The sequence below is a fragment of the Brassica rapa genome, chromosome A04, assembly GCF_000309985.2.
Source record: "Brassica rapa cultivar Chiifu-401-42 chromosome A04, CAAS_Brap_v3.01, whole genome shotgun sequence".
Lineage (NCBI taxonomy): Eukaryota > Viridiplantae > Streptophyta > Magnoliopsida > Brassicales > Brassicaceae > Brassica > Brassica rapa.
The window spans coordinates 6525358-6540801 of record NC_024798.2 but is presented as its reverse complement, the minus strand read 5'-3'; the positions used below and the strand labels follow the sequence as shown (position 1 = coordinate 6540801).

The 15444-nt window shown below is 32.1% G+C and overlaps 2 protein-coding genes and 1 long non-coding RNA gene across 9 annotated transcripts; 2 read left to right on the top strand and 1 right to left on the bottom strand.

Annotated features, from left to right (window-relative positions):
- The first annotated feature begins 4411 nt into the window (after nt 1-4411).
- Nucleotides 4412-6663, top strand: LOC103863664 (cis-3-alkyl-4-alkyloxetan-2-one decarboxylase). Its single transcript, XM_009141410.3, has 11 exons — nt 4412-4672; nt 4740-4794; nt 4873-5029; nt 5096-5165; nt 5235-5361; nt 5438-5505; nt 5584-5664; nt 5755-5832; nt 5912-6067; nt 6141-6293; nt 6381-6663. Exons 1-11 carry the CDS (start codon nt 4520-4522, stop codon nt 6462-6464), a joined length of 1182 nt encoding a protein of 393 aa, XP_009139658.1. The 5' UTR covers nt 4412-4519; the 3' UTR covers nt 6465-6663.
- Nucleotides 6527-9784, bottom strand: LOC103863665. Of its 4 annotated transcripts, none has more exons than XM_009141412.3 (15): nt 9520-9784; nt 8961-9083; nt 8808-8870; nt 8604-8705; nt 8433-8507; nt 8244-8362; nt 8063-8164; nt 7866-7982; nt 7718-7783; nt 7569-7635; nt 7446-7499; nt 7269-7358; nt 7128-7181; nt 7002-7057; nt 6527-6900 (listed from the first exon to the last, which is right to left on the bottom strand). In XM_009141412.3, exons 1-15 carry the CDS (start codon nt 9547-9549, stop codon nt 6819-6821), a joined length of 1200 nt encoding a protein of 399 aa, XP_009139660.1. In that variant the 5' UTR covers nt 9550-9784; the 3' UTR covers nt 6527-6818. The 4 variants fall into 4 exon arrangements, with proteins under 4 accessions (XP_009139660.1, XP_009139659.1, XP_009139661.1 ...); XM_009141411.3 differs by having other exon boundaries at nt 7002-7043; XM_009141413.3 differs by lacking the exon at nt 9520-9784 and adding an exon at nt 9207-9465 and having other exon boundaries at nt 7002-7043.
- Nucleotides 9785-9964: 180 nt separating this feature from the next.
- LOC103863663 lies at nt 9965-13861 on the top strand. Of its 4 annotated transcripts, none has more exons than XR_004457417.1 (5): nt 9965-10424; nt 10789-10943; nt 11030-11077; nt 11167-11336; nt 11408-13861. It is a non-coding gene; the product is annotated as an uncharacterized LOC103863663 (long non-coding RNA). The 4 variants fall into 4 exon arrangements; XR_004457418.1 differs by having other exon boundaries at nt 9971-10424; nt 10834-10943; XR_004457416.1 differs by having other exon boundaries at nt 9978-10943.
- The last annotated feature ends 1583 nt before the right edge of the window (nt 13862-15444 follow it).

Here is a 15444-nt window from a genome sequence, read left to right as displayed (position 1 = left end):
ATATAATAATATTAAAATTAAATATTTATAAAATGAAAATATACCCGCACGATGTGCGGGGTAAACTCTAGTTTAAATATTAGATGATAAGGAAAGAATAAGAAATTTTAACGTTAAAACTCTTCAACTAAGTTTGTTTTGGGTAAAAACCCCCAAACTAAGTATTTAAAGAAAAACCCCATAAACTAACTTTATTTAATGAATTAAACTCTAACAAGTCATAATTACCATTACTACCAGTAAATCTTTAGTTTAGGGGTTTTTACACTAAGTAAACATAGTTGAGGAATTTTACCATTCAAAATGAAAAAATTAAAAATATTATAATAGGAGGATAATTTTCAAAATACATTTTATAAATTAATGTATAAGCTTCTATAAATAACTTAGAACCTCTTATAATAATTTAAAACATCTGATAGCCAATATAAATAATTTTATAAATGTATTTATAATTTTATAAATGTTTTATAATTTTATAAATGTATTTATAATTTTATAAATGTATTTATAATTTTATAAATGTATTTATAATTTTATAAATGTATTTATAATTTTATAAATGTATTTATAATTTTATAAATGTATTTAATTATTTATAAAGCATTCATTGAATTATTAGACATTAATAGTTATATGATACTTTATATACAAATATAATTCTTTCTATACGAGAAATAAAATCATTATATCAATTCAAATAAACATTTTTGTTTATTATTTTATGTAATTTATAAATATGTAAAAAAATTGATCGCATCATTACTCTTTCATAGTTTCAACAATTAGTTACGATAAATAATTATTTCTAATATTATGTAGATTATTTGGAAAGTGATAATTGAATTATTCTTTCCTTTTAGATATAATGAAAATAAATAAAATTAAAAATCATCGGTCAATCAAATTATAACAATTTGAAGAGTTCATTTATGATCAACACGTAATAAAAAATCATTTATGTGACTTCTCAATCAATATATAGTAGAATTTATATGTTTATAAATAATTTATAACATTATATAAATAATTTTAAAATTCTGATAAATGTATTCTGTAAACAACGATAAATAATTTCAAAATAATATTAATAAACATGTTTAGATTTTGTAATATTTAAAATAGTTACTATATAATTATATTGGAATACAATTCATCAAGTAGAGTATAAAACTATTATAATTATCTTATATAAAAGTTTGTTCACTATATTTTATAGTTTATAAATATTAAAAGAAATTAATCTTTCTATAATTTCGAGAATTAGTTGTCATAAATTGTTATTTGTAATATTATTTAGATTATATGGTATGTGATGTTAAATGTTTTTAGACTTACCTTAAATTTTTAGATCTAATTTAAATAAACAAAAATTAAAAACAATCGACCAATCAAATTATAACAATTTTTTTGAAACTTCACATATCAACGAAACGTCACCAGACCTCACTAAAGTAACTTCTCTTTTAATATATAGGGGGATTACATATTTTATTAGACGGGATAATAACTTTTTAGCAAGCTATATAAGCAGTTTACAGATGATAATAATAGTAAATATTAGAGTATTGTTATTTTCAAGGATTTTTCTGTTTGTACGGTTATTAAACGACAGTTAATAAATTTGTTAGTTATACTTAAAATTTTGTTTATCCAGCTATCAATTATTTAAATCATAGCTAATGTTAAGCTTATCCGAATATATAAATTTTTGTACATCCAATAATCCTTAATTACATCTTAACATTAGTGTCGATCTCCTCCTTTTAAATGCACATTCTCTATAACAGTCTTGTACATTCAAAATGGTTGTAGCCAAATCCTTTACATTGAATCCACACCGGTCGCCTCACTAAACATTTCATATGTTCGATAGAAAAGATTGCATTTCACATGTTAGATTGAATAAATAATATGAAAACATTATTCTAAAAACTTGAAATAAAAAATTATATCCATATAAATATCAAAAAACCAAATAAAATTTACTATAAACAATCCTACAAAATTGTATCAAACCCTATTAACAACTAATATTATTCTTAGCTGAAAATAGAAAGATTTATCCGGCCACCAATTTTGAGTTATGAGTGTATATCTGATGGAAGTTTTTGGACAAACATTTTAGGAGAAAGCGTTTTAAATGATTTGACAAATCTTAGCTTATTTTTTCTACAACAAACATTGTAAAAGCCGGATAATAGTTTTGTTAGCTAAAAATAATATTACTATATGACTATTTTAATATTTATCCTTAGACAATTTTTATTTTAAGTAATGTTAGTGATATATTGTGTTTTGTATATAATTAATCATCTATTTTAGTCATTTTAAGTGTTTAAATATATATGAGCGATTTGCATGAAAACACCCAATACTTGAAAATTTGTAAATTATGCATCATTAGGAGTTACATAAGTAAATTTTGCATACACATGGATTTGGGGTACACAACCAGAAGTTTTGAACCAAAAACAAGGAGAAATCTGCACTATTGTAAAGTTAGGGGTCAAATAGAAAATATGCAAAAGAGCAGGGATAAGTTTCGCAAAAACAACAGAAGATGGATCCTCAGCTGCCCTAAGCTTGCATCGATCGAACTGAGAAGACCCAACCGCTCGATTCATCATGCTCGAACCGCAGCACTCGATCCAGCCCAAGATGGACGAATCGATCGCTTACTGAAGACCATTATGCTCGATTCAATCCTCTCGGCTTAAGCTTTACCCCATGTGCCCACAATCGAATGGTGGAGATGTGACGGTGGCGAGAAGAGAAGATCCAGACACAGCAGTGCTTGTGTATGGCGGAGATGCGGTCACGACGGTGGGACGGAGACACATGCGAGACGAGACAACAAACCGGCCAGCAGAGCACTGATGTTTGGAAGAAGGCGTAGCTGCAGAGGAGCAAGCTCGAGCTCAATGGTTGACCCATGATGATTATATAGTGGGGGCAAAAACAATTAAATCACCAAAATTAGCGGGAGCATGTAACAAAATATAATCAATTTACTTGATAGTAGCTAAAAATCCAGGAAAATAATTTTTTTTCCACAAATAAATTGGGGTCATGTGACCTCCTAGACACAGCCTAGCTCGGTTTGTGGAGAAGTGAGACACGCGTCACGTCTATAACAAAAGACTTTCCACGTGGACAATGCGGGAGAGACTCAAACAATTTTTTATATAGTTAGATAATACTTTATAATAATGTATTATTAGTTCTCTATATTAATTTAGGCTAAATTATAGAAAATAGTATATGATAAAATATTCTCGACAGATGCTATTGACAAGCATGTTTTTAAGAGCATGCCCAACGGTGGGTATACATCTTAACAATAAAATACTAATAGTTTTAATATTGTTTGTTTACATATTTAAAGTTGAACTCTTAAACCAAAACTAGCCATTTAAACAATGACAAGTGTCTTAGGGAATTTTTACGGAGGTTCCTGTACTGCCTATGTTTAGGAACGAACATTTCTAAAGGTTTACCTTTCTCCAATTCTTTGAATTTTTTTATCATTTTATTTTTTTTTATCCTGTACTAGCGTTATTAGCGTTGGAGTTGGCCTAATGTTGTTCCTTGCAAAATTTTCAATTATTCGATATTTTTCATGCAAATCGCTCTTATAGCTTAACATCTTTTCGTAGCTTAACAAATGTAAACAATTATCTTAACAAATGTAAACAATAATATATAGCATTTGACTACATACTACTTTGCATATCTTTTATATAATGTTTCGGTACAAAAGATGAAAATGTAGGGAGACAAACATCTATTTTGGAATAATAAAATCTCACCATTGTCCATTTGATAAAACTTTTTATAGTTTGGTGTATTACGTAGTAAAAGTTAAGCGTTTAATCGACCTTATATTAACAGATCATCTGTAGTAAAGCCTCGTACCACCGAAGCCTGGTTGCCTAATTCCGATGACTGAACTTATTTTACCCAAAAAAAAAAAGTTAGGCGTTTAAAATGCACATTTCTAGTAAAATAAAACCAAACAAATAATATAAGAATATCAAAATTTATTTGTTTGATTTTATTTTACTAGAAATGTGCATTTTAAACGCCTAACTTTTTTTTTTGATAAATGTGCATTTTGATATGTTATTTATATTATTTTTTTTAAAAAAGGAATATAATTGTTTTATAAAAATTGTGTTAAAATAATGATAAATTTGAGAATTCTTAAATTGACGAAGCTACAAATGATAAATTTGAGAATTCTTAAATTGACGAAGCTAATTTTTTTTTAAAATAATAAAAAAACGAGATTTTCACTTTAAATTTTTATAAAACAATTATATTCCTTTTTTTTTCGTTTCACAAAAAAAAGTTATACTCGTAAGAGACGGAAGGAAAATATTGATGTCTCCGTCACGGCGAAACTGGGGAAAGCCAGTCAACCACATAAAGCCTATCTCAACCTCGAAGCAACGGTTTAAACCAACCATTCACTCTCTCTCTCTCTCTCTCTCACACATATCAGAAGAAAAATATAATGGCTGTTCATATTCATAACCCTAACTTTTTGCACACTCATCAGCTCCGATCATCTCTTACATCGGCCTCTGCATCACCTGCTTCATATCACTTCACCAGATATTCTCCTGCAAAACATCCCGGATTCATCTGCAAGTCCAATAACAAAGATGTATGATCGAAGTCAGTTTACTGAAAGATAAAACATTGAGCAAAATAATTAACTCGTTTCTTAACAGGACTATCTTATTGATGCTCCTGTGTCTGCTGGAGATGGATTCTCATTCAGTGGAGGTTTTTACCCATTCTTTTAATCTTCTTCTTCTTGGTTTAGTAGGAAAAGAACAAATAATGATGGTTTCTTCATGGCAGGGAAGTATTCGGATCAACCGAGTCCATCAGATGAATGGTTAAAGCAAGGCAAATGGGTTAAAGCTCACAGAGTTGGTGGATCTGGTGAAGAAGCCAAAGATCCCATTTTCGGACTAACAATGGGATCTAGCTCTCAAGCTTCAAAAGATGTTTTCAGGTAGGATTACAAACTTCTCATCTCTTATCTTACATTAGGAGGACTTCTGATTTTTGGTTTCCATAGGTGGTTTTGTGTAGAATCTGGGAAGGTAGACAGTCCTCCTGTTATACTCATCCATGGATTCCCATCCCAGGTAAATAAATAAAATCTTGTTATCTTGAATAAGTTTCAGATTTTGAGCATGTTTTTATTTTGTGACTAGGCTTACTCTTACCGGAAAGCTCTTCCCGTCCTTTCAAAGAACTACCGCGCCATTGCTTTCGATTGGCTAGGATTTGGATTTTCTGACAAGCCTCAGGCTGGATATGGATTCAACTATACATTAGACGGTAACATCTTGTCTTAAACCTCCCGTGAACAGACTTTTTTTGCTTGATTTTATCACAATAATCTGCGGCTTTTCAGAGTATGTTTCGTCTCTTGAATCATTCATTGATGAAGTTACTACTACTCAGGTCTCACTGGTTGTGCAGGTAAATAGTATTTCTCACTTTTAACTAATGTAGCAATATGTCAGATATGTTCAGTGTAAACTTGTCTTTTTTTATCAGGGTTACTTCTCAACCGCTGCGGTTAAATACGCAAGAAACCGACCAGAGAAGATCAAGAATCTCATACTCTTGAATCCTCCTGTAAGGAAGGGATTTTAAACATAAAAATTGAAACGTAACATTTTCTTCTCTTCTTTCAAACTAACTTTACTTAGTTTGTTGCCGTTGCAGCTCACTCCCGAACATGCTAAACTTCCATCAACCTTGTCTGTATTCAGCAACTTTTTGCTCGGAGAGATTTTCTCTCAGGTTTGTTTCCGTCAAACTTGCTTCTTACTGTTTTTGATCATATGAAATAAAATCCTGGCTTATCTAAAACCACCAATAGGATCCTCTGAGAGCAAGTGACAAGCCCTTGACGAGCTGTGGTCCTTACAAAATGAAAGAAGATGATGCGATGGTTTACCGAAGACCTTATCTTACCTCAGGTTCTTCTGGCTTTGCACTCAACGCCATCAGTAGGGCCATGAAGAAGGAGCTTAAGGTTGCTTACCAAAACCAAGGTTTGATGATATCTAGAGGAAGATTGGAATATTCTTATGGATTTTCCCTGACAGGGCTATACAGAAGAAATGAGGAGCTCACTGATGGATAAAGACTGGAAAATCCCGACCACCGTGTGCTGGGGACAACGAGACAAGTGGCTGAGCTATCAAGGAGTTGAAGAGTTCTGCAAGAGTTCGGGCCATAATCTTGTTGAACTTCCAATGGTACAGTCTATTATTTCCTTGTGTGCCCATGAGACCTCCATAAACAGGAAAGCTACCAACATTAACCTATTTTTATCTTATTATTAGGCTGGTCATCATGTACAAGAGGATTGCGGAGAAGAGATTGGGGGACTAATCTCAAGAATCATAAGCAAAGCTGCTCTTATCTAACTAGGGCGACTTCAGCAAGAAGATAGAGAAACACACAAAGATGTCATGAACAACCCCATTTGTTAAAAGAAAAAAAAACTCAAGTTTTATTTCACAACCTTTGTGTATTTCCAGTGGTGCGTACATATATAAGTCATTAGTAAGATTTTTGTGCTAAACTTTGAGGCTCTATAAACTGAGAGATAGAAGAATCACCAAAGTAGAATCTCCAGTATTGGTAAATTCTATGTATACCTCCATTAATTGGTTAACAGCATCCAAAGATCTCTAGCTGTCATCTCTCCGTGTCTTTTGCCTTTCTATGAATTGTATAATTTGGTCCAAAACAAGAAATCCTCTATGGTTGGAATCGGTCTATCCAGCACTCATCGTTCTTGACGGCATTTCTCCATCTGTGTTTAAAAGTCTCCAGTTCGGCGTAGGTCTGCTTCCGAACCTATGTAATAACCACTTTTTAGCCATATAAAACAGTCTATGAACCTTAAGAAGAGACTGCTGATATCATATTTTCAAATACCGGACTGGTTACATGTTTACCTCAGATCTAGCAGATGACATTTGAGAAGTTGATGATGGTTTCTGCATGACAACAGCTATTAGACTATAACTGGATATCTACTGAGAGAGCGAGCAATTACAAAAAAAATGTTTTGAATTGCATACAGATTTGTCTGAACTATCCTCAGTCTTGGTCTTATCAAGTTGTTCCGAATCTATCTGCTTATATGCAGTAACTATTGTTACTTTCCAAATAAAAATAATAAAGGCTAGGCTAAAGGATTGGCAAGAGAGGCAGTATCAAACCTTATTTTCAGCCGAACCTCCTAACGTAGGAAGACCAAGATGGAGTATATACTCGGAATCAACAATGCCGATGTTTTTAGTTCGATCACCCTATTCAACGCAACAACACAGTACTCTCAGAAAAGAAAAGAAAAAACAACACAAAGGATGTATTGGCATGGCTTAGTCATAATTTACCTGAGCGCAATATCCAAGCTGAAAGTCTATACCCCATCCATGGTTTAAGTCATTCTGTAAAAGAATAAAACAGTTCAAGTATACAGATGGTGATGGTCTTCACCATCAAACGTAATGCAATACCTGAATCATATGCCATGCACACCTCCAGGCTGCTCTGGAGAACACAGGAGCCATCATTTCGACAAATCTGTATGTAGGTAGTTTTTTTATGAGTTAAATTATCTAGTCATGCTTTTCACTGAAGGAGACAAGATAGTCAGTGTTCATACCCCGTGCAAGGAGGTCCAGTGCTATTCTCGTTGCACCTAGCCTTACCAATGACTTTGTATGTTCTCCTGGTACACATAAAGGACATTGCAATAGTATACATCAAGTGATCATCTTAGATAGAAAAATATTGGAACATGAGAGAAATACCTATGTACTCTCGATTTGTTGTCTCGTGAAGTAAGTTGATGATGCACTTCAGACAAATTAGGATCAAGAGCTGGTTGCGATATTTCAAGCCCTTCTTCTCTAATTATTGAAACATACCTGATGATAGCATAATACTTTAGTTTCACATGTTTACTAAATTATAAAAAAAAAAAAAGCTCTTTGTCTGACAATATTACCGTGTAGCATCAAAATGGTCAACACCGAGATCTTCATCCCATAGAAATATGTAAGAATATGCTGAGACAATGTCCGGGTGTAGGAAACGCTTTGCAAACCACCTAACACGAATTAAAAAAAAAAAAAACTGTACAGCCAAATGCTATTATATCAGATTCATGAGTCAGAAAAGATAGTTACCACTTGGTTTGGTTTACAACAGAAACATGAATAGCAGTTTCACTCCACTCAAACTCCTTCCATTCATCTACGGTGCCATCATAATGGAACAGCATAACGACAAACTCACTTGATGAGAACTGCCACAAAAGGAAGGTGGATATCACATCAAACTTGTTTCATAACCAAGAGGCAATCTCTGTGGTTTACCTTCTTGAGAATCTTGTTGACACTTTCCTTTTGTTTGATTCCGACTGCCATAGCCAATAAGTTCTGTTTTGGGTTCTGAGGAAAAAAAAAACAAAACAGAAAATAGATTCTCAAGTGCGGTAAGAAATGTCTAAAGAGAAACTTGAGAAATAGCTGGTAACGGGTAAACACCTTATTTCGTTTTGCGCCCCATAACGGTCGCATTTCCAAGTCAGATGTACTTGCAACAATGCCTCTCGGTAGCGTCTCGCTTCCAAGAGGCCTAAGTTGTGTCTAATTCAACAAAGTTACATGAACAGAGTCATCAATATTCAGACAGGCAAGGAAACTTGTTTATGTCCATAAAAAACTAGAGTAATCAACGAACCAACAAACCTTGCACATTTTCAGTTTTCCAAGATTTAGTCTAATTATCGAACTCCATGCCGAGATATTGCCCTGTCAATAAATTATAACCAAAACAGTTTATACTCAAGATTTAAAATATGCTTAAGATATTAAGTCTGAAGTTACAGAAGAAAGTTATACTTGTTTATAGTCTACTGTAATAAACGCATTCCCTATAAGGAAAACTACGGCAAGCAAGAACACGAAAGTGAACAAGCGACGAAGAGACGAGCTCTTTCTTTTCTGGTTCATATTTAGTGATACCTGAAAAAGCAACAAAGAGAAGATCAACAACAACAACACTAAACTCACAGATGACAAGAGCGAAAATGATCTCATTTATCAACAGTGCCACAATGTGAAGATTGTGCATCTCTATACACATACTTCGCTGTCTGACATTGCAGAGCTGCGGAAGAGAGAACTAGATCAAATAAGCACAAACCCACTAACTACAACAAAAATGACTTGAAATTCCATGGTTTAGGAAGCTTCATATCATTCAATGTTGACAGAAAACTTCAATTGGATCAAGCTATATAAAACTAAACTACACAACTTTTTCTTTCTTTTCTTTTTGCAATTCCCTGGAAGTCCAGAAGACCTTGAAATGGCAAGACGTGAACAAGAAAAGAAAAGCACCAACTCCTACCGATGAAGCAAAAGAAAGAAGAGCAATATATAGAAAAGAAAAGCTTACGGAGCTCAAAGTCTTGGGTTTCTTGTTCATACTTCAACAGCAGTGGTGGCCATTAGAGAGGACGAGGAAGCCTAACGCTGTTTCTTTAATTAAATCAAAACAATTAAATAAATGCGACTCATAGTGTTAGAATACCCTTTTTCGTTAGAAAGACACTAAAATTTTTGCTAAAAAAAAACACAAATTAATTGCGATCCGTCAAGTTTGGTTATGTATTGTTTCAGTAAAGTACCACTTTAATTCCGTAAAGTCAGCTTCGAATAAGAAAAAACTGGGAGTGGAAGCAATCACTTATAAGATGGTCAATAAGTCAACGTTTTTAAACAAAAAATGTGATATCTATCCTATACTAAAAGGAAGATATGGAGAGATTCTAGCATGTCCACGTCCTTAAAAAAATCATCCAATCAGGAGATTTAAATATGCCACATCATCTTTACTTAGCCAATTTTTTAAAAAATACGGGCCTCCTGCGTTTGGGCTCTTAAATCTTCCGAAATCAACTTTTCGGACCTCATATCCGACCCAGGTTAAAAACAGTTGACATACCCTAATCTTCTAAAATCGTCATAGAATAAACCATCTTCTTTCATCTTCTTCCAATCTTCGTTACACATCCTCTATGCAATCAATCGTTTGCTTTAATTCCCTCTTAATGATTTCCTTTGGCCTCCTCTCTTTCTCATTCTTTATAAACTCTTTCTTTTTAGCTTTTTTAGCTTGCTAAGAATCAAAACCCGAAAAGCTCATCTCAATAAGCGCAAGCCATGGCAAAACCCAACCGATAGTCACCTATTCAACCAGAAATCTCCTCTCCTCTCGCTTTGTATTTCACATCTCACCCGAAAAACGCAGAAAAAGTATGGAACTTTATTGGACTTGAAATGGTCATCATGGACGAACAGGTTTGTGTCTTTAACCCAAAATTGTTTCTTTAAATTGATATCAATTTTGTGATTATTATCATCTGCCATAAAATTGAACAGAAGAGGCGTACTTTAGCTGCCTTTCATTTGTTTATAATTAGATCTTTTGTATTGAGTGTGAATTTATTTATTTAATTTGAAACCAAGAAGTCCAACTAATCTGTGGTTTGGTTCATGCTATTTGTGTTTTCTGTTCTGAAGTTTTTTTTAGTTGCTTGCTTAGATTTCTATAAATCGCTTCCCTCTGTAATTGTGCATTGTCTCAACATTTAAACACATGATAAAAGAAGTAGCTATCTATGAACTCAGTAGGTTTGATGGTAACTTTTGTTAATTTTCAAAGGCGGAGGATTTGCTGATGCATAAATGATTTACAATATTTTTGAAGTTAATGACATTGGAAAGACATGCTTCGTACTATATAGCTTATGCTTTTCACATGGAGTTCAAATCTGAGGTGGAAAACACCACTGAGATCTTCAGTCTCAGAATATCTAGGTAATGTTCTCCATCATGGTCCTCAACGTAGTTTCACAGTCAGCTTTGTGGCATGGCATGATTTAAAACTGTTAAACTTTGTGCAGAAAGGCAGAGTCTATGGAAAGTTGAATGATTCTTACGAAAAATTCATGGTGAGAACTATGAGAATATCCAAAATATCATTTACAAACTTTACCCAAAAAATCTAACTTATTTTGCAACTCACAATGGTATGATGCAGCGCATTCGAGGGACCTTCTCCTATCTACACTGAAACTACATGACTGGAGGAGAGCGCAGAGGAGAGGATAAAAGAAAAAAAAATCTTTACCTAGAAAATGGACACATTAAAGGTTTCTACTCTTTGCTTACTCTTTTGAAGGTTTTGGTAGACAAAGAAGAATTTATAGCGTAAGTTGGCAAATTTTGAATGTTCCCACAATAAGATGTTTCTTCGCCGACTTCTAATTATGACATTGCAGACTGGGAATAAGAACTAAACCATCTCATAATTATCAACTGCTCTGCTGCTTAATGATGGCTGTGAGACTAAGAAGTAGGAGTATGATTCATTCACGAAAACAATCATGAAGTGTTTATTTATCAGCTTCGTACAATGAACATCCTCCACTAAATTCATAAGTGAGTTTATCTCTTCCTTTCACAACAAGTCAAGTTCTTAAGTTTTTATTATTTGAACATTTGTACATTTCGTTTATCATGTTTGTCTTTGACTTTTATGTCGTACACTGTCAAACATTTGTAGACATGACCTTTTATTACTAAGTTCTGTTTCTTGGTTGCAAGTAGTGAGCTTACAGTAGCTCATAGAATAGAAGCTCAACTTGACCGAATCCAATCTTTAAAACAAATTATTGCTTGATGAATCCTTCCTTTGCTGGATAATGTTACACTAATTTTTATGCTAAATAACACTTAGTAAACGTGTTGCAGAATCTAGAAATCAATAAAATCAATGAGGAGAAAAAAACATCAATGGACAATGGTTGCTGAGTATTCTGCGGAAGCCATCTTAAGAAGGGTCCATGCTCTACAAAACGATGATTTTATGCCTCCAATTGAAGCCATCCTTGCTCCATTAGAAGCTGAGCTTAAGCTTGCACGATAAGAGGTATTTTATGTTCTTTGTAAGTTCAATTTCTTGCTCTCTAACTTCATATAGGAATATGTAAAATTGATGAAGTCACTGATCAGCTGCTTTGTTTTTGCCTAGGTTGGGAAGGTTAAAGAAGATAAGATGGTTTTGAATCGTATAACTTAATCAAAATAAGCTGCCTTACTTAATGCTGAGAGGACTATTGGATGTGCCCTGGCAAAAAGCAGTGATGATTGATGATGTTAAAAATAGATGTCATGAGTTAATGAAACAAAAACAAATCTGACAGGTTCTGTAGTTATCTTAATTCTTTGTATGTATTCTCAACACGCTAGAGATAGGAAATCTCCCAGTACAACTATGTTATGACGATCAAAGACAAAAGTTTGAAAGCTGTTCTATTGTACTTGCCATTACCAATATTCATTTGTGTACAAATATATGTTTTGTCCTATCAAGAGTGTTTTTTGTAATCAACGTATAAGGACTCAAAAGAGAAAAATATTGCTTATAAATAAATAAACAATGGCTTTACAACTTAAATAAAGTTGGTAAGAAATGCGTTTTTAGTTGAAAAGGCCTTATGGAGCCTTCGATGGAGAATGAACACAAATCTCGAAAAGTGAAGAGGAATTCGCTTGAGTGAGAACAACAAGAACACCATTGCACTGCGGGAACCACCGGCTGGAGGAGAATGGTCGAGTATGCTTTCACCAGACGCATTTGAACATAGAAGAGAGAAATAGATCAGGAGGAAACGGTCCCGCCGACGTCAGCTCCAGTTAACCACCGGACGAATTCTAAGGTGTGCCAATACCAGTGGAGAAAATGAGAGCGAGACTGAGAATTGGAATATTTCAGCTCTACGGATCATATTAGTTTTCAAAACTAGAATCATGCAAAAGAAGGAGTCGTAAGAGTGCAATACACTCAGAAGAAATGGTATATGGCTAATTTAATTCTTCCCATAATGTTTTGATTGATCTTTAGCTTGCTATCTTATTTTCTAATCTGATTCTTTTGTTGTCTGGTTGTAATTAGCAGCTCGGCCACAAAAAAATTAATCACCTTAAATGACCATGGCTCCCTTTAGCTTAACATTGGTCATCTTGATCCTGATGCTATCTACTCTGGCCAGTTCACCACACTCCCCTCTGAGTATATGTCTGTGTCCAGATTTGACATATAGCTCTCAACTAATCCACTTTAGATTACTTTGTCATCATCTCAAATCTCGAATGAGTCTTCCATAACTGTATTTAGCAAAAAGAATGATTGTGTTTCTCTTTTAATGTTTTCATTTTTATGAAACATAACAACAATGATACTTAAAATGTTTGTTTAAGTAATTTTTTCTAATTAATTATTTGTATTAAAACAGTCGTGGATATGAAACTATTTTACTAAATGCTTTTTCATGTTTTTGGCAAAAAAATACTTTTTCATGTTCCACCGTCTCACTTATCAGTCGTACACATGTATCTATCACCTGATTTCTTTTGTTTAGTTGAAACTATTATAATATTAAACTAATCGTACTTTTATCATTTTAATCAAACATAAAAGTTTCAACTGTAACATTGAAATGCACTTCACAACTAAATTCTTTAAAAATGGGGATGAAAATAATGAATATGGTTCACTCAGCTATTCTTACAAATCAAGCATCTAAAATAGGAAGAGATATAACAAAACACTATTATCAATTAGATTAAAGTATATGAACCACAAAACATTAAAAAAAACTTATGGTTCAAATAAAACTATATTATTAATTAGATTATATATATAACAAAACACAAGCAAAGATAAAAAAAAAACTGAAAATTTAAACCAAAATAAACATGAAAAATGAGTATTACATGCGACCAGAACACTAAAAATGATCACATAACAATTGAAGAAGAATATATAAAACAACATTCTCATTTTAATAAACAGAGAATATCCAGAAGTAGTTGATATACCTTTTTGCTCAAAAAAAGAAGAAGTTAATATACCTTTAAAAGAAGAAACAACAATTAATCAAATTATCACTGTTTTTTTCTAACAATAGTCAAATTATATGAAAGACTATGGTACCGGTATCAAAAATTAACTACTCATAAGTTAACATTTCAAAATAATTAATAAAAAACCAAAGAAATGTAAAAAAGATGATTCAGATATTGTGTTAATAAAATTCAGTATTATATTTTATATATTTCTAATTCATATTATGTTACAAATATAAATTTTATTTACTAAATTTTATATTACACCATAAAATATATTAAAAATGGTTTGAGATCTATTCTGGTATTCAAAAGTCGATTTCACATTAACGACATAATCTTTAATAATAATTGAAGTGTTATTAGAGGAATATTTTCTTTCTGATCATTTATCTATGATATCATATATGCTTTTTCAATTAAGATGATTCAAGCAACATCGAAAAATAACAAAAAAACATATTAGGTATACTAAAATTTTAAATTAAATATAATATAAAATGCAACTTTCACATACACATAAAAATGAAAGATTTTGAAAATATATAATGAGCAAAAGAATTAGGAAAAAAAAATTAAATGATAAGAGTTATAACCTATTTTTCTACTATGATAATATTCAAATAATGGAAATGTGTATTTTTTCATTATTTTCGTTTTGCATTCTAATAAGTTTAACTCCATTTTAATAATTTTTATTGTCAAAAAATATATTGTATATTTAAATATAAATATAAATAACATAACATCTTAAAATAAAGTAAGAATTTATGAAAATAAACCCGGGCGTAGCCCGGGAAAAGTTCTAGTTTTATTAACAATTGAATGGTGCTCAACTTGCAAAAGGGGAAGAAGCATGCGTGTAGGCATCATCGCCGAAAATCACTGACCAATGAGATTTATTGGGGCACGTGTTTTGCTATGCATTCCTCTTTCCCTCTATGTAACGCACACTTCCTTGCAATGTTCATGTGACTAGTAATTTTTTTATTGTTGACAAAAAAAAAAAAAAGTAATTTTTTTATTTTTTTTTCCTTTTCTCATTTATGAGATTTTGTTTAATTAAACTTACTTGATATTCATCTAATCTATTAAAACATAAAACATAAGTACAAAACTGAACTAATCCTATATTTTTTTCAATATTTACATTCTCATGCCACTAAAATATTAAATAACTTTAACTTAACTAATTATCTTTTCTTATTTTATTAAATTATTTTCTAAATCAAGTTTCGCTAATTTTTTGTGTTCAAGATATTTCCTAAAATGATTTAGCTAAATTTATTTAAAAAATCAAGTTTAAAAACAATTTTTAATAATATAATGTAATATTTTTCAAGTATCATATAATCCTCACACATCTAGCTTGTAAGGCCTAACATATATATATATATATATATATATG